This window comes from Halichoeres trimaculatus, unplaced genomic scaffold (genome assembly GCF_033239565.1).
Source record: "Halichoeres trimaculatus isolate MK-OKI-2021-1 unplaced genomic scaffold, fHalTri1.1 fHalTri1_scaffold_2, whole genome shotgun sequence".
In the NCBI taxonomy this organism is placed as follows: domain Eukaryota; kingdom Metazoa; phylum Chordata; class Actinopteri; order Labriformes; family Labridae; genus Halichoeres; species Halichoeres trimaculatus.
Window position 1 is genome coordinate 40,344,923 of NW_027437180.1, and position 26,810 is coordinate 40,371,732.

The window sequence follows — 26,810 nt, forward strand, 5'->3', positions numbered from 1 at the left end:
AAATAAAAGTTATGTTTTATTAAGGAGACATCCATACATCCATTTCTATCTCTTACCAAGGCTCTGAATAACTTCACAAGATGCTCAGGTACCCTCATTTCTGTTTGAACAGCTGTTCTTCTGATCCGTCCTTTCAGAATAAAATACAGGCTGATTATAGCCTAAAATAAGGTTTAAAGAGGGGGTATTCTGCTTTCTCATATTTCAAACATCATTGCTGGATGAAGGGCAGATTCTCAAACATATTCATATGCTGTAGAAATCCCTAAATCTGTCTCTACACTGGTCATAAAACTCTGTTAAGAAAAGCACTTGCTGAAATGATGAGGTCATCAATGTTGGTCAATCAGAGGTAAAGGGGTACATGGAGCGGGAAGCCTTAAAGAGACAGCAGCAAAAACAAAATGTCCGTGTGGCTTTATGTGGGCGAATGAAGTCATTTCAGCAGCTTCACTCCCTCAGAGTTCCTCGTGTCTAAAAGTAGAAAAATACCATCATTTTTGTGATTCTTCCCACAGAGATCACCGTAAGTGTGTGATAAAAATTCCTGGCCATAGTCTGTATAAAACATGGACGTAGTCTCCCAGATGTCACCCGTCTGTTTCTGAAATCAGGAATTGCGGCCATATTGGTAGTGGCAAGGCCTTGGAGTACAGCTATAGGGCGCTTGTCAGTCACGTGACCCTGAGCTGTGCCTCTCATTGGGTGAGCTTGTGTTCTCAATATCCTCTGAACAGCCGAATTAGAAAAAAATTCACCCCCTGTACAGTGTGTGCTGATAGTAAAATTATCGACTCAGACAGGAGACGTTTTTTGAACCAGGCTGTAAATAGGTTAATTTCTACTTTGAAAACAGCTTTTTTTGGCTTGGTGTGTTTGTGACTTCTGGTACTCCCAGAGCCTGCCTCAAGTGGACACTTTGAGAAACAGCAGATTTCAGCACTTCAGCATTGTCTCATACTCTTAGACCAGAGGTTGCTGCTTGGTTCTTGGATGAAACTTACAAAGAAGAGGAACCGGAAACCGGAAAAGTTGTTGTAAACAGTGTAAACAACTTCTTCTACTCTACCTTAATGCTTAGGTTAGGAATGGGAACCAATTCCAATGAATTCTGTCTGTCACGTAAAATCAAATGGTATCATGTTCAGGTACCTAAATGCATCCTTGTGACAATAAGGGAGTGGAAGAGTAGGAGATTTTGGATGCTGAACATGAACACAACATTGCAAGGTTAAATATTGAGAAATAAATATGTTATATTGAAATCTTTGAGATTTTATTATTTAACAAATTGATATTTATTACCACACAAAAACACAAAAGTACAGTAAATTGTCATCAATAAGTGATCCTCCAGGATGGAACAAGTTGGGTCCTATCACAAGGTTTAGGGCAGAAATTACCCCTACAGCAGTGTTTTTGTGCAGCAGAAGCCCAGAGCGCTCGCACCAAACACCCCCTCCCTGCTCCTCTGCAGGTTTCCTCTGCACTCAGACGGGGCCATATTTTACTTGACCAAAAACACAAATAAACGGACTCCCACCGAAAAAATCTGATATCAGTCTGCATTCATGCTTTATTTAGAGAATTTTCAGCGCGTTACTTTCACACAAAAACACTAAATACACGCTAAATCCGGCTCTAGTTCTCATTGTGTCTCTTCATCCTGGCAGACTACCTGCGTTTGTTTATATCTGGCACGTCACGTGGACTGATACACTAAGCGGCGAGTGCCTCGTAGCCAGCTGTGGCTCTGCAGCGGGTGTAGCGTCATTTTACGACACAATGTGTGAAAGTAACGCGCTGAAAATTCTCTAAATAAAGCGTGAATACAGACCGATATCAGATTTTTTCAGTGGGACTCCTTTTATTTGTGTTTTTGGTCAAGTAAAATATGGCCCCGTCTGAGTGCAGAGGAAACCTGCAGAGGAGCAGGGAGGGGGTGTTTGGTGCGAGCGCTCTGGGCTTCTGCTGCACAAAAACACTGCTGTAGGGGTCATTTCTGCCCTAAACCTTGTGATAGGACCCAACTTGTTCCATCCCGGAGGATCACTTTAAGGCTGATTTATGTTTGACGCGTCCACGCTGCATCATGCAGGCGAATGACATCATTGTCACTCCTACGCCCCCTCACAAAGTCCTTTTAATGCAGAAAATTTCCACACCGCACTCACTTGAAAATTTCTAACCTACCAGATGGAGACATATGGACAAGATGGCAGAAGAACGGGATCTCCTAGTGGTCAGAGAGCAGAAATACAGGCATCTGTATGACTCTCCACACACAGATCACTGTGTGTGGTAAATATTTCATGGTGTGAAATTGTGGCCACTCTCGACAGAAAAGAGGAACTGGTTAAAAGAACCTGGAGAAATCTCTGGGACAGATATGGTATGTTGTAAACAAAGGCAAACTTCTTCAACTCTCGTTTAGTACTCTGGTAGACGTACATTTGTGAAACCCACACCTACGCACAATTCAGAGTGACCGTTTAACCTGATGATCATGTTTTTGGAGTGTGGGAGGAAGCCGTAATGTCCTAAAAAACCCACACATACACGGGAGATCATGCAAACTTCAGCGTGGTGTTGCAGACTAACTGTTTACCACATTCTGGATCTCAGATAGGTGATTGATTTGTAAAGGTTTTCCAGACACTCAGAGCTTCAGGTAGTTACCATTCCAGACACAAAGTGCTCTATAGCTGCACATCCCACAGCTCACATAGCGCTGTATTGTTGAAGAACCTCTGCCATCTTCACCTCGCGGGGGGAGGGGAGCTCTCTCCGAACACAACAAGCTCTTAATGCAGCGAGAGGCCTGCTCAGCGTCCTGCCGAGCTGACACGGTGAGACAGGAGCACACAGCCGTACGTGAGGGGCATTAATGCTGGCTGTCTCTGAAACCATGATGCACCTTTTTTTTTTTTCTCCTTCTGCTCTGCATGCCCCTCACCTCCAGGATCGATCCAACAGTTTCTGAGAAAGAGTCTTGTCTCTGCAGACGTGCGGTGCTGACCCGTCCCCGGGCGCCACGGGGTCTCCAGCAGCCTGATTAAGGAGCCCCAGGCTGTTGGAGCGATGATAGAAGTAATATGAAAATGGCACCAGCCTTACGGTGCATTACAAGTCTTTCCTGACGTGTTGATTGAGTTTGAAATGAATGTCTGTGAGGATTTAGGAAGTGATTTGATCGTCTTACTTTTATGTATTTAACTGTTCATAATCCAGGATTTAAAATGAGATTATCGGCGCCAAAACTGATTAATTCTGAATGTTAGCTCTCAGTATTGACGGTAACTGTTTTGCTCACCAGACACTGTAGTTACTAACCACTCAGCATTTTCACTAGCCACAATTTTGTAGTTGGATAGTTATGTTTATTATGATTTAAGCTGACTATGGCATGCTAAAGTTTCCTTGAACTAGATTCACAACATTTATAAACGTTAAAAAAATCCTTTGCACACCTAAATCAAGGCCACATCAATGTTTAGCGTCATTACGAGGTATTCAGCCCTCATCAAGTGGTGCGTAAGGTTGTGCGTCTTTTATAAAAAAAATTAGAAGATAAACTCAAAAATTTAAAGCAAGAGACACTATTTCCATACTTATTTGCAACAGTAATTTTTCAGTAATTGAGCAAGTACCGTATTTTCTGGACTGTTAGTCACATTTATTTCCATTGATTTGGTTTGTTTACAGTACTCCCAGAGAGAACTATTCACTGATAACTTGGATGAGTAAGTGTTTGTATTAATTAATTACACCGCAAATTAACGCGTTATAAAAATTAACGCAGATTAATCTGGATCCTAAAACCGCAGGGGGTTCAAAGACGCACTTATTTTCAAATGTCTGGTATTTACAAACCGACTGTCCTGTTCAAAAGCTGTAAGAAAGTGGTGTTCTCGTTAGATTCTCAAATTTCCGACAGTCCCTGAATGTATCACACGTGACGTCAGCAACATGCTTTAAACCGAGGGGTAGCGAGAGTGATTTTTGTGAGACTGCCGTCCACATCTCGTTTATTCACACGTCCTTTTTGCAAATCTGCAGAAAATCAACCGTTTGCTCAATTCTGTAAAAAACAGGTAATTCTACACTCTTTACTGCATCAAACAAGCCCTGAATGATCGATATTTGTCCTGTATTTAAAGCTAAAGAATTCTTTGAAAATTTGCTTCCATCTTCCTGGTGTCATGTTTCAGCTTGGGGCTGCTCTGCACCAATCAGCAACAGTTTGTGTGTTCAGAGCATGTTAAACTGAGAATACTTCACTTTTCTTTGATCCAAGACTTGAAAAAAGTGTTTTGTACATAGTTCCTCACAGTTTTTAGCCTTTAGCCCTGGTTCTCCTGACCTCATAGAAGTATAGAAGTTCATATTGCAGGGAAAATTGAGTCCACATCGAGTAAAAATGTGAACAGAAGCAAAAAACGTCCTAAAAATCAAATCAGCTTATCTTAGGTGCAGGACTGTGTAGATTTTGTAAAGATAGAACCATAACACTTTTTTCATGTGTTCCTTATGCCTCAGGGTACCTAAAAATGTGTTGTATATATTCCCACCTTATTTTTTACATGTTTTTTAATGTAATTTTAATGTCCTGGAATTCAAATTCTTTATTTTGGGACCTTAAACAGATATGAGATTAAAATGTGATTAATTATTTTAATTAATTACAAATCCTGTAATTAATTATATTATTTTTTTTAATCGCCTGACAGCACTAGTTTGTATATCAGGGAGTTTAAATATTGTTCCAACAGCACCTCATATCTGTGACTATAGTTAAGTTTCAGTTGCTCTTCTCTACGTTACACTTTCTCATTTTACCATATCATCTATCCAACTTTTATTTTATACTGTTATATTATTTTTTTTTGTATTTACACATTTACTTATCCTACCCTGTAGTATTTTCATGTTTTTTTTTTTCGAATAATTAGGGTCCTCTGCCAACGGAAGAGGGCACCTTCTAGTTATTATTTTAGTTTTAGCTCCTGTGTTTCCACATTTTATTTTTATTTTTTCCCATGTAAAGCACTTTGTATTACAAAGTCCTGTATGAAAATGTGCAATACAAATAAAGTTTAACTGATTAATTGATGCATTCAACCCCTCCTTCTCTGCTTTACATAACCAGGTGTTTTCATAAACAAATATCCCCCCTTACAGATGAAATAGACCAGATGCGTCAGCAGTCTGTCTCCGCTCTGTCGTGGCAAATGAATCTGATAGGTTTCCATTCAAGTCAATGTTAGTCCGTCTGTGTGGCTGCTCCGTCATGTCACAGGTAACAAGCAGCCATCCAATTTTTCCCTTGCGGAGCTGAGATGCATAAATGCAGAGAAGGGAAGATCGAGCTGGACAGAAGTTGTGACTGGAAACTAACTAAAAACAGCCAGTGACTTTCAAAATAAAACAAACCCTGTCAAAATCAGTTTGTATTTATCTTGACTACAACAACAAACAGACGTAATGAGCGGAGCCACACCAGGAGTCAACAGGTTTGAGGTTTTACAGCCCAACATGAATGAAGAGAGACCAGAGACTGTATGAAACATGCACGGGGGGAAAATGAAGCAGATCAGCTATAGCGGCCATACTGGTAGAGGCAAGGGCTTCTCGCACAGCTATAGGGCACCCGTCAGTCATGTGACCCTGAGCTGTGCCTCTAATTGGGCAAGCTCATGATCTTATTATTATATTTTCCTCTGAACAGCCAATTTGAAAATAACCCTCGGTACAGTGGGTGCTGATTAAGACATAGGCACTTTCGACCCAAGCTGTAAATATGTTTTTAATGCCGTAAAAATCTTTTTTTTTTGGATGGGTTTGTACATGATGTCCAATCTTTCTGCAGCCAGCCTCAAGCCGAGTCTCAATGAACAGCAATTTTTAGCACTTCTGCATAGGCTTCATTTTTTACTGGCTGGATGTTGCCCCTTGGATTGAACACGCAGCTGGTGTACATTAACAAACGCAGTCAACACGCAACAGAACAGAGTCGGACTGCAGACATATCTGGTATGAGGGACGAAAAATGACATAATAAGAAATAAGTAAATAAATAAATTAATTAATAAATACAGAAGTAAATGTATTAATAATTAAATAAATGCATCAATAAATGAATAAATGTAGAAATAAATATATAAAAATATAAAGAAATAATTTAATGCTTGCATTTTATATTCTCATTACCATATTTTTATACTTTTATATTTATTTATTTACTTAATTATTAACACATTTTAAAATTGATAGATTTATTTAATTATATATTTATTATTTTCTATATTTATTTATTTATCTATTTCTGCACTTACCCATTTATTTATATATTAATTATTTCCCGTTTTTCTGTATTTTCACATTTATTTATTTCCGTATTTCTATGTGCATTTTGTCAGAAGAAAAATATATGTTAATCAAGTGGGCGGTCCTTGCTCGCCGCTGAAGCAGGATTGGTAACATCTGTGTGATCGGATAGATGGGATCGACTACAACTGCCTGTCCTACACTTACCGTTACCCTGGTTACCCTCGTGTTTCGCAGCGACAGCTAGCGACACCGTTTGAGATGGAAGTTTTTGTTCATACAGTTGCTAGCGAGTTACGGTCTTTAGCGAACGAGGTGGAGAACAACTCACCAAATGACTATTTACAGTTTCGGTTGGATGGATTAATGGAAGATTTACTCCAGATAAATGCTCAGATGGATAATGAAGTTGGCGTGGACGTCTTAGATAGACTTCAAGAAGTCGCTCATCAGCTCCACGTTTTGTCTGAGACAGAGGAGGAGAAAACTGTTGGACGTCCCTCGTACCTTTTACCTCCAGAAATCATTAAAGTTCACCTGCTTTTGGGACACACGGTTGGAGATATAGCATGTTTGTTTGGGGTGTGTGAAAGAACAGTCCATCGGAGGATGGCACAGTACGGGATAAGGTAATTAAGCCCTAATCTTCTATCATTTCAATTAAAGTTACAAAGCTTCAAAACACAGATTGACTATTAATGCAGCTAAACTGTATGTCATGAGTACTGTGTTTTTTTTTTTAACGTCAGTTGTGTGTGTGTGTGTGTGTGTGTGTGTGTGTGTGTGTGTGTGTGTGTGTGTGTGTTTTATGACCAGGGTCCATGATTTATTAACTCAGTTGGACGATGAGGCCCTGGATGAAACTGTGACCCAAATACTGCGGAACCATCCCAACTGTGGGTATAAAATGATGTATGGACACTTGAATGCTCAAGGCATTCGAATACAGAGTAAGTGACAAGAGCTAAACACATTTATTAGAATAGAGCACAGACATAAGAGAGGCTCTTCTTGTTCTGTTCCTTCCTATTTCGTCAGTCAGATGTGCAGAGAGAGAGAGGGAAACAGCCATTTGTAGACAGACTCAATGCATATCGATTAGACTGAATAACTTTAGGTTATAGAGGGGGAAATCTTTGGACTTTCATGGACACTTAGTAGTTTTGGGGAGGAAAAACGATTGTTTTATTAGTACTCATGTTTTGAAAACTGTTCTTATTTCTTATTTCATGACTGAATAGACATACTGGTGTTGATTTTACAGGACAACATTTTCATCTTGTCCACTTAATCTTTGGCAGGGTCTGAGAACTCTAGTTTCAGTATTTTGATGACCTTATTTAAATTCTTGAATGACTTGTTTCATCAGTTATGGAAAAATACTGATTTCTAATTTAGTACCATTACCCTATGATATTGGAAATATTGCATGTTTATACTTGGAAATTTTCAGGATTTTTTTAAAGTTCACCTTAATTGTGATCATAGGACAGCGTGTACAAGATTCCATGCATCGTGTGGACCCCCGTGGAGTTTTGATGCGTACCCTTCAGCTGAATCCGAGAAGACGCAGGGTGTATAATGTACCAGCACCAAACAGTTTGTGGCACATTGACGGGTATCACAAATTGATAAGGTAGGGTATCTGATGAACTGAAACATTGGGTATTGATTGATAAAATATCACAGCAACTTCAAAAGTGATCCAGCTTTATTCCTGGAAGCAAGATCTTTTTTTATTTAGTGCCATGAACTCATTATGTTCAGTGTAGGTATTTAAAAAATTGTAAATGGCATCACAGAACCATAGATTGTATCAAAACTAGCTTTAGAGCTGTCATATTACATCATATGTTTTTTTCACTCATGTATTTTAGATGGCGTATTGTTGTACATGGTGGTATTGACGGCTTCAGTCGTCTCATTGTGTACCTGCATGCTGCCACCAACAACCGTGCCGAAACAGTCCTGAGAAGCTTTCTCCAAGCTGTGGATGTCTACGGTGTGCCATCTCGTGTAAGGTCGGATAAGGGAGGGGAAAATGTTGATGTTGCACGCTACATGGTGGCCCACAGAGGACTCGACAGGAACTCACATATTGCTGGCAGGAGTGTCCATAATCAAAGGTAAAATAATCAATGGTTATTTGATAGGGACAAGGTTTTGGTCAGTTTGTGTTGTGTAATCCTTCTCTCCTCTTGCACAGGCCTCTTGTAGCTAGTGGTATAAAAATCTTTAACTTCTCTTTTGTATTTTTTCATATCATATGTTGTTTGCCTTTATTTAAAGAAACAAGAAGAAAATGTTTAACTGAATGGCATGATTGCAATTAGGGATGTCCCGATCCGATATTGTTATCGGATATCAGTCAAAAAAACAAACATCGAATTATATTGGCTTGCATCCTATATTTCCGATATCAGCACTCCGATACAAGCAGTCCATTCAAATATATTATTTTTTTTATTTTACTCAGTTGTAGAATATGCTTATGTTTACGTTCAACACAGTGGTTATTTTCCAACTGGTGAAATATATTTTTGTTTGATTTATTGAGGTCACTTTTCAGGGTCTTCTAATATTTTATTCATGTTGTTTTAATTGTAGTATATTCTGATGTTTAAGGTTAAAATTTATTTAACCTATTGGTTAATAACAAATGGGTCAGTTTTTCTCATACCTACTATTGCTGACTACTGTTCTCTGTTTGAGTAACCTGACCTGATCAAGCCTTTTCTTACAGTCCATACTACAAAATAGGTAATACAAGTCTGTTTGATTCCTGCTGATATCGTATCAGATTGATATCGGTATCGGCCAATACTCAAGGCTGCAATATCGGTATCATATCGGGGGTGAAATAATTGTATCGGGACCCTAATTGCAATTGAACTTTTTATTCCATCAGAATAGAGAGGCTGTGGAGGGATGTGTATGTGGGAGTGGTGGATCTCTTCTACACAATCTTCACCAACCTTGAGAGGGAAGGCCTTCACAATCCTGACTGCGAAGTTCACCTGTATGCTCTACACTGGTGTTTTCTGCCTCACATCCAGAAGCACCTTCAGACTTTCCAGCATGGCTGGAACTGCCACAGACTGAGCACTGAGAGAAATCAGTCCCCGCTTCAACTGTGGACCAGTCATGAGCGCGAGACCCCTCAGGATCAGGACTCAATGCAGGTTTGACTTTCTTTCTTTATTTCTTGTATAACTGTCCACTCCATCATCTGTCCACTCCATCATCCTAACCACCCACTCTGATGTTATACAAATGTATTTCAATTAATAATGCAGGGACAGATTACTCCATAGTCCAGACTGCATGTACTAAAACTTAATCTGGATACGATTTATACTTTTGAGTCTTTTACTTATTAACTGTTACTTATTTTAAGGGTCAATGGCACAACCAAAATGATCTGTCCAAATGTTTAAGAATATAAGAAAGTATTGTTTTGTATTAAGGCTACAGGCTAAGCATATTTCTTGTCAGTTTCTATTTCCAATCATTTACTCATTAAAGTAACCTGCTATTTTGAATGGTTATCTGTTCATTTCTTTGGACCACCTAACCCTTACATTTGTAAAGGCAAAACAACATACAATACTGTAAATGCACTAAAAATGTCCTGACTTTTTTTTTTTAAGTTAAATATTTTATGGTAAGTGATAAAATTGATAAAAAGGGAAATACCTTAGCCACATTCCATGTCAGTGACCTTACTTTAAAGTGTCTTGGTAGTAGGTTTGCATTTAATTGTAGTGACTCATCAGTTCATTTTAAAATGACGTTTGAGTGATTTAGCAGCTCTACAAACTTATGACACACTCGGTCTTTGGATAATGACCATAGTAACATCATTGTAATTTTGACTGACAGACCCTTTGTCTTTGTCTTCTGCATTTGAAGGTTGATACGGAGTATGGAGTCGACTGGACTGGACCCTGTGGTCATCGACAACCAGATGTTCTTGTCCCAGAGGTGGAATTGCACCGTCATCTGACTGAGGAGGAAATAGCGAGCCTACCTAAGCCTGATGGTTCTTTGTCCAGTGCATTGGATGCCTACATGCAGACAGTGAGGCTTTTGACAGAAATGCTTCAGTGAACTCCAGATCTGTAAACTGTATGATGCAAAAGGGTCAAGCTATATAAAAAAGCACAGAGGACTGAAAAGTGTTTGTGTGTCATAACAGTCTACATTTAAAATAGTTCCTTTAATTAATGGAACAAACAGATCCAGAGAAGTTAACAGACTATGGACCTGAAATTGATCTTGTTTCATAAAATGCTTTATAGGGAAAATCCTTCATTTTTCTTTCACAACTCTAATCTCTAAATTTTCTGAAGGTTAGTTTCCGTTAGTCTGACCTTCTTCAGAGTTATATTTATATGTACCACCTGTGACTGAACCTGAACCCAGCTATTAGCAGGGATCAAAATTATCCCTCTTTTTTTATCATCATTATCACAATCCTACTCATAACTTTAACAAAACAAACAGGACAAAACAAGACTAGGTTACTGGATCTGCAATCCTTTAATTTTTTTTAACAGCCTGATTTGAAGACTGAGCAAATCTTGAAATTGATCAACTTTAAATATGATCTGATTTGTTTTGAACAACCAGGACAGGACTTAAAATTCCCAGCTTTACCAGTTAAAACAAATAAAACAGATGGTTTTGCAACATTAAAGAACAGACTCCTTGTATTTTGTTGCACAGGCAATAAGAGTATTTAAAATGAAAATAAAGAGATTCTGTAAACCAGATGGCTCAACTCTGTGTCTGCATCCTTTTAAACTGAAAAAATAAAGCCCAAGTTGTCTCGTTATCATTAAAGACTCTTCCCATGGCAGTGTTTTGAAGTCAACAGGAACAAGATTTTTTTATTTTAATGAGTCAAAATAACTCCCCTAGACCTGGTCTATAAAACAAGTGGCTGAACAGCAGGTGAGGAAGATTTAGCCTTTATAAAGAACATAATACTGAATTTTCACAAATCAAAATTATAATGGGAAATGCTCATTTTCATAATATGCATTTTTTAAACTAAACTGACTCAGTATGCAGTGCTGTCTGAGTCCAGTTCTATTTCTAGTTTTTGATGTGCCAGTGACAAAAAATATGTGTGGTGACAAGAAGCGCATACTGTATGTACTCCTCTTCTTAAACCAACCCAAAACCAGTATCAACACTCATAACAGCAGCAAGGATGTCTCTTTCAAATACATTATAGTCTTTGTAATGTCCTGGAAGTTTCAACAGTTGGAAGCAGGTTGAAGACCCTGGGAAGGTACCCTCCACGACTTCAACCTCCAAGTTTCTGGGAAGCACATTCCAGCCAACCCAAAACTCCAAAAGTTTTCCTAGAATGCTGGGAGAAGCTATCACAAAAGAGAGAAAATATACACTTCTGTTTTAGATATACTTTGCAAAAGCATAAATATGATGTTACTCTAAAATGACTGAACAGCTGCTTTGTGCTGTTCAGAGAATAAAGAGAAAATTAGAGCATGTAAACTCTTTAACTGAAGTAAATCATCTGTCCTTTTTCAGAGCTCCAGTTAAATAACCCGTAAGGGACACCAACATTAGTAACACATTTACTTACAATTCTCAACAAATGTGCGAAGGAATCCTGTGATCCTGCATGCATCCTCCAAAGGTACATCACTGTCCTCTAGGTCCTGTGTGGGCCAGTGTATCTTGTCCAAGACCATCTAAAAAAGTACATTTAATTCTCTATTAAGGTACACATTTCCAAACAGCCAAAGACATTTCAGTAAAATGGCATAAGAATAAGTGTAAGGCATGGTACACTGACCGATAAAAGCTTTAGCGTATTTAAGGCATGAACAGATTGCAGTGTGATTTAAGGCCCAAACTGATTGCGTCCGTATAAAATAAAAAGAACTATCTATAGTTTTTGATAATAGGTAACCAAGTGCTTCTTTTCTTCTTTTTTATTAAACTCAGATGAACTGGCTCATTGATCTTTGAGCAACATCTGACTGTATATCACAAGTTTATCTTACTGACAAAGTAGTGTAATGCTGACCACTCTTACACAAGTACAGCACTGCAAGCAACAATTTGATTTAAAAAACACAAGTGCACATTTTATGTAACTTGCAATGTATCTTTTGAGCATGAAATAAATTTAAAATCTATTATCCCAGTTAGATCCCAAACTGCTGAAAATCGTATCCAAAATGTGATTTCTTTCAGTTTAAAATCTCAACAGGGTTTAAAATTATGCACCAAAAATATTTGACAAGAAATATTTGTAGGATTTATTTTGAGGCAACAACTTATTTCAACTCTACATTTAAATAACTGTAATCTACTTACACAACTGTCTACCTAAAAATGGAAAATATGACTAATCTTTATATTCAAGGAGGAGTGATTTTGACTTTGATGAGTTACCTGTGGTGTGCACTGTGTATCTGATGTCCTTGGAAAGAGAAGGGGGATTGTATCTTTCCTCTCTGTAAGCAAGGGCCAAATCAGTGTCTCTTTCAAACCTCGTCTTAACTGTTTGACTTGTCTGGAAGTCCTTTGAAGAACCTGTAAAACATTTGTGCCACATCAGAAAATACAAGTTGCATTGCAAACGATAAACCCATCATCATTCATTATTGTATCTCTGGGTGGAAAAAGACAAAGGTGTAAATCAAAATCCAGTTCATTAAATTTCTAACATGTTCCAGAGGGAATCTAATGATCTATTAAGAATAGTGAACTCACAGCATGGAACAACAGTTTATCATGCAGCCATCTCCTGTTCTCAGAGGTGACCGGAGGCAGATCCCAAGACAATGCCAGCTCATTGATGCTGTGCTTTTCATCTGATGATAGCTCTGCCGTTCTATCCAGCTTAGAAAGAAAATCAGATTTAATGAGATATGAATTACATTTTTTCTCACATAAATGTTTCTTGTTTTATTAAATCTTTTTGTTGATACACAGAATACATGATATTAAAATTGTATAATTCTAAAACTATTCAGAGACAATTCTGTGCCACTGTCAGATACTCTTTAATTTTATACCCCTACTTTTTGATAAAAGTTTAAGGAAAATGGATCATACCATCTTGATTGTTTCACGGATATCAATGTCAGCACAGTCTTTGATCTCTATGGTGGCTTCTTCTGGGGACCCACCAAAGAGCACATGCAGGATTGCTGGGCTCAGTCCACCAAGTCCTGGCCCACCATGTAGAAATGAATGACCAATCATTCGGCCAGCAACAACGAAGAAGTCACTCTCCAGAAGGAAGTGAGACGTAGAGGGAATCAAATGATCTTTCTCACCCTCAAACAAGAGGGTTCCCCCTGGGGCTTAAAATTAAAGAAAGCAATCAAAACACATAGATGGTGATGTCATGGAAATATTCTACTATAGTGCAGCTTTAGTTCAGTACATAGTATCAATCAGCCACTGGGTACTCAGGTTGACCTTATCTAGTTTGCTAAGAGTGTTAAAAATTAAAAACAGATAAATTCCTTTGAACATGTATTCATCAGAGCAGATTACTGCATACTTCTAAAAACAGATTTATTTTCAGTGTGCTAATGGCACAGACCAACACAGAGCCTAGTAGCTGTTCTAATTATCCAAAAGTGATGTATGATAAAAGATCTGTGAGAAAACTAGAATAAAACTGATGGCTTATACTTACTAAATCTAATATCAAAACCAAACTGCAGTTTGGCAATGGTTGTCGCGAAGAAATGTCGAGTTACACCATCACCAGTCGCAGGATCTCCTGAAAGAACAACACATACAATTTTTAAACCAGCATTAAACAGTCAAAATGTCATGGGTACGATTTGGACATCAAATAAATTTTAATTAAGAGGACAATCTTTCTCTACCTTTTAATGTGCATGTCAAAGGGGAAGCCCAATCAACATGAGCCATCTTGTAAAAAGAAAGAATTGCCCTTTCCCTTTCCTCTGCACTTTCTCTAAGATCCATGACAAGACTTAGTGGTTTTGCAGTTGCATGTTGATTTAAAATCTCTTCCTTGAACTTCACTGATGCTTCTGTAGGATCCGGTTCAATTTTCCAATCTGAAATGTTAAAACAACATAGATAAATAGTATTTTGAATATATGTGTGTACAGGACAAATTAATGATATGTGAAGGTAAAGTCACACACCAGGAAATCCCCTGTCCTCAGTGGGATCCAGATCAGTGATCTCATAAGTGTGCATATCTCCCTGATGTGGCTCTGAGATTTCTGTGCTGCTGGCACTTGGTGTCAGACTCTCCTGTGACCTTGTTAACATGCTCAAAAATCTAGTCTCTCTTCCAGGAGTGTGTAGATTTTCTGCTGCTACCTCGGTTTGCTCCTCAACACTGCTCTGTGATAGCCTTAGACATACAGAGATCATTTTTATTAGTGGTCATACTGCAAGACACAGTTGCAAAAATGGCAATGTGTTTAAACAAAATTTAAAAAGAGGTCTGCATAAAACCAGTCAGCAATTCAAACCCCATGACTGTGCTTTTAGACACCAACCTGAGGAACAATTAGGCCTATATTTAAACAGTCAAAAATATTTTTGGCACTATGTTTCCCCTTTTTGTTTTTTCATCCTGTTTGTGATATAAGCTTGATCTTTCATACATGAAGACACTTTCCAAATAATCTACAAATCCTGGGGATCTCACATTGACTCATGTTCCCTGTTTTGACGTTTGATATACAGTACATGCATTATGCTTTCAAACATGATGCTGAACCTCTGTCTGTACCTCCTGCATTCTTCACTATGGGCCTTGATGCTTGAAAAAGGAAACTCTTCTCCACACCATACACATTTCTGCGGTGGTCCAGCCAGCTCATCATTGCTTCCTGGTTGACTTATCTATAAAGGTGAACAAAACACTATCATACAAAAGTATAACAATTAAACTGTCTTTTAAGTCTACAATAGCACTTTAAAATAAAAAACTAACAGGCTCCAGATTCAGGGTCCTCTGAAGTGGTCTAATGAAAATGGTAGCATGTCCAATCTGAGTATGTGGATCTTTTAGATGACGAACATGATAGCCTTCATTGGGACAGGGGATGAGGACCAGTTGACGAGCCCTGGTTGTTCCAGAAATTTTGAGCAGTTCAAATCCCCCTCCCTGTCTAAGTGGAGGAAATGCTTCAAATAGAAAATCTTTGAATTTTTCTGGATTCTCCTGACAACCTGAAATAAAGATACAGAGGATATTAGTGGCAAGATTCAAATAATAAATGTACATGTGTATAAGACATCCTCCAAAATAGACTGTACAATTGTACTATAAATATGTACAAACCTTGAAACGTCAGACGCTTATCTCCTAATCCTGCAGCTGCAAGCCTCTGTTTGGCAAATCGGGTTGGCACAAGCTCTGCATTTTTATCATTAAGACAGCAGAAGTTGTGTGTATACGAATATGTTTGGGAAGTAGTAACAATGGAGCGCCGAGTTGTTGTCAACCTTCTCCCTCCTTGGGTGTATGGGCCAAACACTCTCAAAACCTCAGCTAGGATTGAATAAAGACAACAGGCATAATCAGCGTGAGACATATTAATAACTGGACTGTTTAACCAAAACCCATAAGGTCACTATATTACTAACATTAAAATTGGGGACATTTCTGCAGTCAATGTATAGGTAAAATAGGCACTTTTATTATCTTTGAGAGAAAAAAGTATCTGTTCTGAAAATAGCCAAAGAAAATTGTATAATAATAGTATAGAAAATAATAATTCAGAGTCATGGTGGCCTAAATGCCTCGTTCCATGAAAAAAAAAATGAAAATACACCCCTATTACCCGGACATAACTGAATAAACAAAAAAAAAAAACAAGTTCATAATAAATACGCTGAATGTCAAACGTCTCAGTACTAAAAATGCAGCCATTATTGTCTATACGCAATATTAAGTTTATGAGTAGCTCGTATTAAAATTTCACATCTGTCAGTACAAAAACCCACCGTCCACAGGGTGTCTCAGTGGACGTGAAGGTGAAGGAGAGGGCTGACGTGAATTTCCCGCTGTGGCTCCCGGCGCTGCACAAAAATACAGCGAACGTCTCATGGTTGACAAAATGAATTTAGTTGACTTAATATGTAACTTATAATGACCTCTAACTATGTGTTTGATTGAGCAACACAGTTGTTACTTACAGTTTTCAAGCTGGTTGGCCAACTCCCGCAGCACCTCTGGAAGTGGTCTCCCTCCTGCAGCCATTGCTAACGGTAAACAACGTGAGAAGTTGAGTGGAATCGATTGCTCTAGTCTGGTCTGCCCAGTAAACCAATCATGCTTCAGAGTGGAGTAAGGACCGCCCACTTAGTTTACATATTTACTTTTCTTCTGACAAAATGCACACAGAAATACAGGAATAAATGAATGTGAAAATGCAGAAAAACAGGGAAAAACAAATATATAAATCAATAAATAAATGTGGAAGTGCACAAATGTATGAATAAATAAATATAGAAAATCATAAATGTATAATTAAATAAATATATAAATTTTAAAATGTGTTTGTAATTGAGGAAATAAATAAATGTAAAAGTATAAAAATACAGAAATAAAAAAATGAAATGCAAGCATTAAATTATTTATTTGTATTTTAATATATTTATTTCTACATTTATGTATTTATTGATGAATTTATTTAATTATTTATACATTTATTTCTGCATTTATTGATTAATTTAATTATTTACTTATTTCTTATTATGTCATTTTTCGTCCCTCATAATCTGGTGTATCTGAGGCGTAAATCTTTTTTAATAATACTTTTGTCCACATGCAGCAGGTGAATCATTTTTAGTGACGTAAAACTCTGGTTTTGTGTGGATGACAGGCCTAAACATATAGAAATATACGCGGTTTCCCAAATACCTGGCTACATGTGGATGTGACCAGTGCAGTGTGAGTTTAAATGAGCTCCATCAGATAAAAATCCTCACTCTTAAAATGTTTCAGGAGTTTTCACTCTAGTTTCTGACTCAAATCCTGAAAAACTGTTTACAATAGAGTGAAGACATGAATGAACTTTTATTTCTCTGAACGTCATCAGGCGCTAAACAGCTGTGAACAGGCGGTGCTCATGGGAGTTGTGGTGTCTTAGTCTCACATTGCAATTTGTAACTACAAATAAACACCTCGTCACTTTGAACACAAAAAAATTTGAGTTAAAAAGATCTGCTCTCCAAAACAAACTCACACCTTGGATAAAGTCACGTCTTTACGTAACATTATATTCCGTAAAAAACACTACCGCTTTCAGCCACAGGTGTCACTGCAGTCAACACCAAACCAGAGTCCTCCAAACACCTTCAAGCTGCACACCTCTGGCAAACAAGGTTGTTTTGAAAATTCTGCTTCAAGTGTCCTCATCGAGCAGAAAAGCCTTGTGTTCTGATAAAAGTCTGACAGCTTTCCACATTTTTCTTTCCTCTTCTCCGTCAGAAAAAGATGAAGTCATTATCGCTCTGCCAGCAGAAGAGTTCGAGTGTCCTTCCTTCCACTTTTCATCGAATTTCTACTCTTTTTATTCCAGCTTTCAAACCTGTTGTGGTTTCAACAGGTGTGTTCGGTAGGTTTTGTTTGAAGTGTTTAACTCTGTGCTGACTGAACGTGTAATTTCACAACAAAAGTGTTGTTTTGAAGCCTTTGAGCGGCTTAAAATAAAAAAGACCAAAACAAAGAGCAAAGCCAGGACTGCCAAGGTGCTAAAGCAGACGTATTGATATGAGTAAATGGAGGCTGGCTGTCTCTTCTGCTGCGTCCTGCAACCCTCAGCAAGGCCGTATTGGACGTATCGAACTCCACAGAAGGTGTTTATTTCATTCAGCACAGCCTAAACACTGACACATTTCTGGCACTTCACAGACACAAAGACATGAAGGACGCAAAGATTTCACTTTGAGACTTCTTTCATCCTGTCTGAAGGACTTCATAAAGGCCTGACTCGATCAAATACATCCAGGTAAAGGTGTAGTACAAGTAAAAGTAGATAAATAGCAGTGAATAGAAAGTTTCAGGGCTAACCTGTTATCTGTATTTAATCATCGTTTTCCCTCATGAGGTTTGAGAGCGTTAAAGTCAGAAAAGATGTGAAGAGGAGGGCGTCAGAATAAACACACTGCTTCAAAACATCAAACGCTGATCAGGTGGGCGACCTTCGGAGAATTTCTGTTCGTCTGTTTTCTCTTCAAGTGTTTTCAGCTGGAGTGTAAACAAAATACAACCTTTGTCACAGAGTTTTGTCCAAGCTGTCCATCTAACTGAGGTTAATTTCTACCATCAGGAGCGCTTCGTGTGCATGGACCAGAAAGCAACATTTGCAGTTCCTTCTGTGTCCACTAGGGGTTATTTCTAGTAGCTCGAAAGCCTCATTAACATTCATGTTAATTATCAACCTTTAGGGGAGAATTAATTGGGTTTAAAGCCTGGTAGTTTTTCAGAAAAATCATTTGAAGATTTATTTCAGCTGATTTGACGCTGAAGCTATTCGCACAGCTCAACAACCATGTATTGATAATTAGCAAAGTATACTGACTACAGATGAGTATCTAAAGACGGGGTGTTGTGATGTCCTGTACTGCGAGCATGAACACAAAGTACCAAAGCTGAATGTTCAGACTGAGCATGTGCAGGTTTTCAAACCTCTTCATAATCACATGTTCCAATCCAATACAACTTCATTTGTTGGGCACTCAAAAAAACAGACAACGATGACCAAAGTGCAACAAGAGAAATTAATTAATTAATTAAATTAAATTAAATATATAGCCGTTAACATGAGGCAAAATAACCTTAAATGTAAAATACAAAAAAATTTAAAAACATAAAAGTCATTAAAACGTAACTAAAATCAATCTTGGCCCATTTTCTAAATATACACGATTAAATAAAGAAAAAATTAAAATACTGTTTCCCTCTTTTAACAGTAAAATTGTAAAGATAAAAAAAATAAAAATAAAAATTTTTAAAAAGAAGGAATATATATATATATATATATATATATATATATATATATATATATATATATATATATATATATATATATATATATATAAATCCTGTTTCCCTCTTTCAACAGTAAAAAAAGTAAAAAAAAACTAACAAAAATTCAAAAAGAAGGAATTTATATATATATATATATATATATATATATATATATATATATATATATATATATATACATACATATTTATTTATTTATAAGTTTTAGTTATTGAAATAAACAAGAATACCTCCAGGGGGCTGGCCAATCGGAGGGAAGGGAGTATATGGATTTGGGAAGCCTTAGGCCGGGTTTACAAATGGTAAAATCCAAACATTGTGTTGCGTTTTGGCCTTGCGTTTAGATGAGACCAATGAGACCTGTGTTTTGTCTGAAAATGGAAACTTTTGAAAACGCTTTCCAGAGTGGAGAGTTTTCTACATGCTTCTCCATCCAGCCTCGTTTAAACACAGAGCAGAGCGTTTCAGGAGTCAGCGCATGCGCACTCGTAGTTTCAGGTAAAAGGTTGCGCACAGGCACAACTACCAGCTACCACCAACTGGACTCCGGTCCAGTGAGCCTCGAGGTTGGATTGCCAATCGAATCACACAATAAAACAGCAGAAAAAGAAAGAACAACCACAACAAAGATGGCTGATTTCTGAGTAGCATATGTACATATCGCCAACTACTGGCCTGGCATGGCCACTACATCGTTGAGACTTGTCCTCTTGGAGTTGTATGAACAAGGATCATTTTCATGCTGTCCTCATGTAAATGTGGGTGGCTTTTGGAAACACAAAGGAAGAATCTTCGCAGGAGTCTCTGTGTAAACATGGCCTTAAAGAGACAGTAGATAAAGGAAATTTGTTTCAGACAGAGGCTGAAATAAGGGTTTCCAAAGCACCAATAAGAGATAAATGTGACGTTTTGAGTTGTAAATTATATAAAGCTACCATGGAGGCAACAGAGGGAAAATAACAAACAAAAGAAAAAGGCAAAACTCCTCTTTAACCAGGAAAAGAATGAGATGAGGTCATCAAATCAGGATCTCAAAACTGGTTTGTGGGCCTTAAACACCAAGGTCTGCCTATAGCTCCGCCCCCTTTAGGATAAAGCAGCCAGCCGCAGGAACTGGAACCATCCGGATATTAAAACACAGAGCTTGAACTGCAAAGTTAATACCAAGGAGTGGATTTTTAGATATTTTTAGGCTTCATTTTGTCCCTCTGGGGCCCCTGTAGAAGCTTCAGCCTATATGAATTACAGCTCACAGATGTTATGAGTATTTATTTTAGGTGCTGTCCCTTTAAGGCTTCCCACTTTACAACCCCCTCTTCTCTGATTGGCCAGTGCTCTGGAAGCATTCTTCTGTATTTCATCTTATAGTGTATCCTTATATTTTCATGTCTAAATCTCTACTTTTTTCTTACTTTTACTTTTTTTAATACTTGTTTATTTTATCCATACTGTCGAAAGACAGAAACAGTATTTTGATTTTTCCCTGTTGATAAAAAAAAAACCTTTGAATCTTGTGTTATTGTTGGGGTCGGAGCTATAAGCAGACCTTAGTGTTTGAGGCCCACGCCTTAAACATGTCATGAGCCTGATAAGGAGATCCTGATGTAATGAAATCATCATTTCAGCCTCGTTACGGTCTCCTCAAGATGTTTAAAGCTGAGTGTTTTGATCAGTTTTTCTTCTACTGCGGAGTAATATTTGATCAGGAGCATCTATAGTTTGACTTCAGTAATGAGCTGTCAGCTGAGTTCACCACCTGCCTTTGTTTTACACGCTGTGTGGATTATCCTGCTCGGGGTTTCCTGTTATCTGACAGCAAACAGCCCGCTGACCAAACAAACAGGACGCCTCCTGCCTAAAGACGCACATTATCTGCTCACAGGTAACTCCTGCGAGGCCTGCTCTGCCCTGATATCACCTTAGCGTGGGCTCATCCAGCCGTTTCTCCGCTCTTCAGTGCTAATGATGTTTTTGTTTGTCGTCAATAAGCTTTAAAGACTTCCACGCCGCGCTCCTTAAAAGCAACAAGCCGGTCATGCAGCTCGGCTCATATTTCTGTGTTTACACGGCGTCTGCCTACCCCGAGATTTAAAAACCAATACGTAAACTCTTCAAAGACAGTCACACAGCGTGCGCTTTGTTTGTTTTTAGTTGCTGGATTGATTCTGAGTCCATTGCGCCCTGTGACAATCCAGATGGATCAATCTCTGGAGCTGAACTCTTTACCTCAAACAAGGTGTAATACCATTGTGTGGCGCAGAAATCTCAAACCGTGCCCTCACTTCACCTTCTTTCCAGGCATGACAAGAAATGATGTGGCAGCTAGTGATTTTAGAAATATGAGTTTTGTGTAACAGCAGCATCGAAACCAGGATTCTCTCTGTCTCTCAGGTGGAAAGGTGCACCGCAGGCTGCCTCTACTTTGATTACAAGAGCCCGGCTACGGAGAAATACAAGATGAAACTTGGCGTATGATTACATCTTTCAGTTGGCAATCAAACTTGGACAATACCTGGGCAGAAGAGCTGCAGAAAAGAAGCTTTGATGTTTGTGCACCTGTCCGTGGAGACGAGCGGCAGATGTTAAAATCCAGCGTTTGTGTCTAATGTGAAACTTTCAAGTGTGGGGACCAAGTAGATAAAAGGACTAATTATATTTTAATGAAAACTGCTCAAAGAGCGAAAGAGCCTCTTCATACTGGAACATTTTCAGGCTCAAATAAAAAGCTAATAAGGTGTTGGGCAGAAAGAGGAGACGACATGTGCAGCACACGACGCAGCGACGATATACAAGGATCAGCAGCAGGAGAAGAAACAGGACACGGCAGGATTAAAAGGAGCAGCAGAAGACACTCACCACAAGTGTGTAAAAAAGCTGAGAGGCCACTTGTACCTGCAGGGAGAGTGTGTTTGTTAATGACAGATGGAGAGCAGCTGGTGCACGCACAGCCTGAGCACAGTGAAACAAACACAAACGCAGTGGAGCGTTAATCCCTCTTTACACCTGTTCGCTGTAACAGTCTCATAAAATCTGATTTTACAACGTCTCCAGCAGCTTTTTACGCTCCTACCAAACAGATTTGAAGAGTTCATCAGTGCCAAAGATGTGGCCGTAATGTGCAGGTGAAACATTTGTATGTATTTCCCCGGTGACTCATGAATATTTCCCTCATGTACTCTCTCAGGAGTAACTCCAAAATGAGTTTCTCTGCTTCCAGACATCACAGCTTTTCATTCATTACCCTCTCTTTTCTCAAATATATTCTAGAGCAGAGGTTCTCAAACTTTTTTACACCATGAACCCTCTCATTTTTGCAACATTGTTCAGAATAATATTACTTTATAGACAAATAATGAGCTATGTAGTATTTGCAATGATAAATGTAGGCTACAGTCATTCAAACTGGGCTCAGTGCCAGCGGCAGCACACACCCACAGCCTCCGACTGACTACATGAACACACTCACTAGCCTAGCAACCACCAGTAGCATCACGTGTTTCTAGACTCGTGCACCTGACTTAACATGTTAGCACAAGCTAATCACGGCTATCTGGCACATCACTGGTTAGCAGAAAGCTAACTCATCACTCTTCATCCAAACTGCTCTCTAAGTTCCTGAAAGCAAGTGAAAAGTCAAGCAAAGCTTCACCCGCGTTTTGTTTCACTTTGGTTGTTTTTCTTCCACCATGCTACGCTACACGCTATCGTAGCTGCTCTGATTAGCTTCTTCCACTCGCTAATATCAACACGCAAAGTCACTTGCGCACTTTGCGCTCCGTGGTTGGCTGAGGTAACCACGCTTACTCTCCGCCCAGAAACAGCCAGACAACATCAACATCCAGGCTGAGGAGGGGGTTTGAGGCAGACACAGACACTGATACGGATGTATAGAGGCCCATAGGAGACGATTGAGCAGGAAAATTTTTCCGGAAAAAGTTGACTTTTTTTATTAGGAAAATCCTGCAAACGCTACCTTTAAGAAAATGCGGTTGTATTTTGTGTTTTATTTTATTTAACTATTTTATTTATTTATTAGATGCCATATAATAAAAAAAAAACGGGAGGTTTGAAAAAATAGGTGATTTTCTTGGTGCAAGAAATCCCAGTTTGTTGACATGTTTTTTTAATTTACAATCACTTTCCCACTAGGCACTCTGTGATTGGCTGAGGTAACCACGCTAGAGCTCCAACCAGAAACAGCCAAAACATCAACATCCAGGCTGAGGAAGGGGTTTGAGGCAGACACAGACACCGACACACATGTATAGAGGCTCAGAGGAGACGATAGAACAGGATTATTCCCTTAAAAGTTTACTTTTTAATTTTTTTAGGAAAATCCTGCAAACGCTATCTCTAAGAAAATGTTTATATATTTTCTTTCGTGTTTTATTTTCATTATTTATTTCCTTTTTTAATTTATTGTATCCCATATCACAAAACTAAATAGAGCGGAAGGTTTGGAAAAATAGGTAATTTTATTGGTGCAAGAAATCCCAGTTTGTTGACATGCTTTTTTAATTTATAATCACTTTCCCAATGAACACTCTGTGATTGGCTGAGGTAACCACGCTCACGCTCCACCAGACACAACCAAAACATCAACACCCAGGCAGAGGAGGGGGTTTGAGGCAGACACAGACACTGATATGCATGTATAGAGGCTCAGAGGAGACGATTGAGCAGGAAAACTTTTACGGAAAAAGTTTATTTTTATTTTTTTAGGGAAATCCTGCAGACTGAAGAGAATGTTGGTGTATTTTCTTTTGTGTTTTCTTTTATTTATCCATTAATTTATTTTTTCAATCCCATATCATAAAGCTAAATAGGGCGGGGGGGGCGGGGGTGTGTGGAAAGAAAATGGGTGATTTTATTGGTGCAAGATATCCCTGTTTGTTGACATGCTTTTTTGATTTACAACCATTTTTAAATTATTCTGCAGACTCCCAAGCTATTGTTTGTGGATCCTTGGTGGTCCTGGGAACCCACATTAAGAATCACTATTTAAGAGAATATTACAGATCATCTTCTTTTCTTTCCAGAGGTTTTTATTATTATTATTATTTTATTTTGTTTTTTGGCTTTCCCTAATAGTTGAAGAGTTATGGTAATGACAACAGCTTGCATCAGTTATTGCCTGTGATTGGAATTATCTTGAGCGTGGAGTCTTATGTAGTATTGTAATACCCAAAAATATGTTGTTGTAAATCTTGTCTTTTCTGTCTTCTATAAACTTTTCCATTTACCCAAATGGGTGAGAAGATACAGTAACGTAAACAGCACTTACAAAATTGGACTGCTGGTACTCTGAAGGGTTTAAAGCATAGACTGTACATAGAGTGGACAGCGTGGCTCAGCCATTCATCATTGTACGGTTTTGAAGCCAAAATCCCCCCGTCACAGGCGCAGCCAGAGTCTGCGCAGTAGAGACTGTGAGTGGAGCCAGGTGACAAAAATAATATATTTTCCTTTTGAGAGTCTTATCACTTCTTGACTCTACCTCCAGACATATTTTACAATCCCTGAAAAAAAATACATGAGAACGTCAGCTGTCAATCATCGTTAAACGTGAAGTAAAACCTAGTTTTTAACCTCGTATAACTAATGAAACAAATCTCTTCAGAAACATTCATACAAGTTGTGTTAATTTTTTAAAGTTTGACCCCAGCCCATCTGGAATGACTGGAGAGATGGATTTTTTTTAACCTGTACTGCAGCCAGCCACCAGGGGGAGCAGTTTTTGTGGAGACCTCACTTCGAGCCGAGCAAGATGACGTCCATTTTTTTTTTTTTTAACAGTCCATGGTTTAAAGCAGTGATTTTTAACTTAAAGAGGAGGTGATGTGCTTTCCTTAGTCTTTGTATTGTCATTCTGGTGCCCCTGTAGTAGCTTTACATGATTTACAGAACATAAAAATCTCAGTCAGTTTCTTTTTTTTTTTTTTTTCACCCGAGTGGAGACTTATTTCAACAATTGGGCTCTTATTTCAGCCTCTGTCTGATATGCTTCATTTAAGCTACTGTCTCTTTAAGGCTCCCTGCTCCATAAATCCCCTACCCTCTGATTGGCCAAGGTGTTTGAGGCCCCAACCCCTAAAACCTGTGAGAAACCCATTAGGAGATCTTTATGTGATGACCTCATCTTTTCAGCAAGTTTCTTGAAGATCTTGAGAAGATTTTGTGAGGATCTCATACAATTTATTAATTTAATTATTTATTTTTACAAACAGATATAAAAATGCAGAGGTCAGACTACCCCCTCTTTAAACTTTCATAAATTGCTTCTGCTTCAAACCACTTGATTTCAACTTGAAATATGCCTGGATTTAGCAGATCTTTAGCGGGTAAGCTCCAGCTGTGTTTGTGTTTTGGTTGGAGGGAGTCCCGTGGCTTCAGTCCCACAGCTCCGGCTCCACCAGTGCAAAAACGTCAGCTCTCACTAAGGCAATAAATTACACGTCTCCGAGACATAACATCATAGTTTTCCCATCGCACCTCCTCCTGCTTTCATCTCAGACAAACAAGCTTCTGCAGCATCTCTCCCCCTGCAAGCCGCGTTAGCTTCCAGTCGCTAAATTCCCCCCTGTCCCTTCTCCCTCCCCGGGCTGCGTTACATAACCACAGCTGCAGCCTCAGCCAAGTGGAGCAGATACCAACTCCCTGTTGTCTTTGCATTAATTAATTGTACTAAATGTCAGCGGCTGCTGGCGAGGGTGCAGGCGATTAAAGACAGACATCATTTAGCAGGTCATGATTTTGATAAGGGCAATTAGTCGGCAAGCTGCTGCAGAAAATCAATGGGCAGGGGAAGAGGCTGCCGCTCAGGTTCTCCCAGGACTGGAGCGTGGGGAGGGAGACAGAACCACAACCAGACTCATCTGAACAGATCAGAGAAAGCACAGGTGAGCCCCGAGGCAGCGGCATCAGCCAGCCAGCTTTGAAGAAGACACAGAAAGACTTTTCAAGCTCGTTATGCAAAACAGGAAATGAGGTTGTCATACGACAGTTGATGGATGATGAGACCGAGAGGCAAAACTGTGAACTTTGTAAACTTTGTGAGTCGGATGAAAGAAGTTTTGTTCTAACTTTTTAATTCACAGCGAGTCAGACATTTGCTTCCATTTGTCTGAAACACAATTAAAGCCAGCAGATGATCGTTAGCATCGATTTCTTTCAATCTTCAAATCATTACAGTCAACTTAAAAAAGATTAGACGTGTCAACAAGAGTCTCCTCCTTCTCCTGTTTGAATACTCATTTCCATCCCTCTGATTATCTGCCCGCCGGCAGCTTTGCTTCACATGCATATGAGTGATGCTGAGGACAGATAAACCATCCTGTGGTAATGAAATACTCTGCAGCTGACAAATGGCGGTCCTCTGAGCCCGCTGTTATTAGATTTAGCCCTCTTTAAATGTCTCTTTGTGGGTTAGGGAAGATGA

At 38.8% G+C, this 26,810-nt stretch overlaps 2 protein-coding genes across 2 annotated transcripts; one reads left to right on the forward strand and one right to left on the reverse strand.

Moving 5' to 3' along the window:
- Nucleotides 1–6,556: 6,556 nt before the first annotated feature.
- Nucleotides 6,557–11,028, forward strand: LOC141784985 (uncharacterized). The gene is made up of 6 exons (XM_074663023.1): nt 6,557–6,956; nt 7,144–7,277; nt 7,816–7,963; nt 8,205–8,453; nt 9,236–9,509; nt 10,240–11,028. Exons 1-6 carry the CDS (start codon nt 6,589–6,591, stop codon nt 10,435–10,437), a joined length of 1,371 nt encoding a protein of 456 aa, XP_074519124.1. The 5' UTR covers nt 6,557–6,588; the 3' UTR covers nt 10,438–11,028.
- Nucleotides 11,029–11,122: 94 nt separating this feature from the next.
- On the reverse strand, nt 11,123–16,571 carry LOC141785115 (uncharacterized). Its single transcript, XM_074663266.1, has 13 exons — nt 16,516–16,571; nt 16,324–16,398; nt 15,659–15,868; nt 15,308–15,546; nt 15,104–15,216; nt 14,505–14,719; nt 14,217–14,414; nt 14,021–14,107; nt 13,429–13,679; nt 13,084–13,212; nt 12,763–12,903; nt 11,945–12,053; nt 11,123–11,717 (listed from the first exon to the last, which is right to left on the reverse strand). The coding sequence occupies exons 6-13, from the start codon at nt 14,632–14,634 to the stop codon at nt 11,500–11,502; spliced, it is 1,263 nt and encodes a 420-aa protein (XP_074519367.1). The 5' UTR covers nt 14,635–14,719; nt 15,104–15,216; nt 15,308–15,546; nt 15,659–15,868; nt 16,324–16,398; nt 16,516–16,571; the 3' UTR covers nt 11,123–11,499.
- Between the last annotated feature and the right edge of the window lie 10,239 nt (nt 16,572–26,810).

What these genes read in the sequence shown, in the direction of transcription:
- LOC141784985 (XM_074663023.1), top strand. Translation starts at nt 6,589, where the DNA reads ATGGAAGTTTTTGTTCATACAGTTGCTAGCGAGTTACGGTCTTTAGCG. An exon ending in GGGTATCACAAATTGATAAG is followed by an intron (nt 7,964 to 8,204) that starts GTAGGGTATCTG and finishes CATGTATTTTAG; the next exon opens with ATGGCGTATTGTTGTACATG. An exon ending in AGGAGTGTCCATAATCAAAG is followed by an intron (nt 8,454 to 9,235) that starts GTAAAATAATCA and finishes TTATTCCATCAG; the next exon opens with AATAGAGAGGCTGTGGAGGG.
- LOC141785115 (XM_074663266.1), bottom strand. Translation starts at nt 14,634, where the DNA reads ATGTTAACAAGGTCACAGGAGAGTCTGACACCAAGTGCCAGCAGCACA. An exon ending in TGAGGACAGGGGATTTCCTG is followed by an intron (nt 14,415 to 14,504) that starts GTGTGTGACTTT and finishes TTAACATTTCAG; the next exon opens with ATTGGAAAATTGAACCGGAT. An exon ending in TCCGTGAAACAATCAAGATG is followed by an intron (nt 13,213 to 13,428) that starts GTATGATCCATT and finishes TTTCTTTCTAAG; the next exon opens with CTGGATAGAACGGCAGAGCT.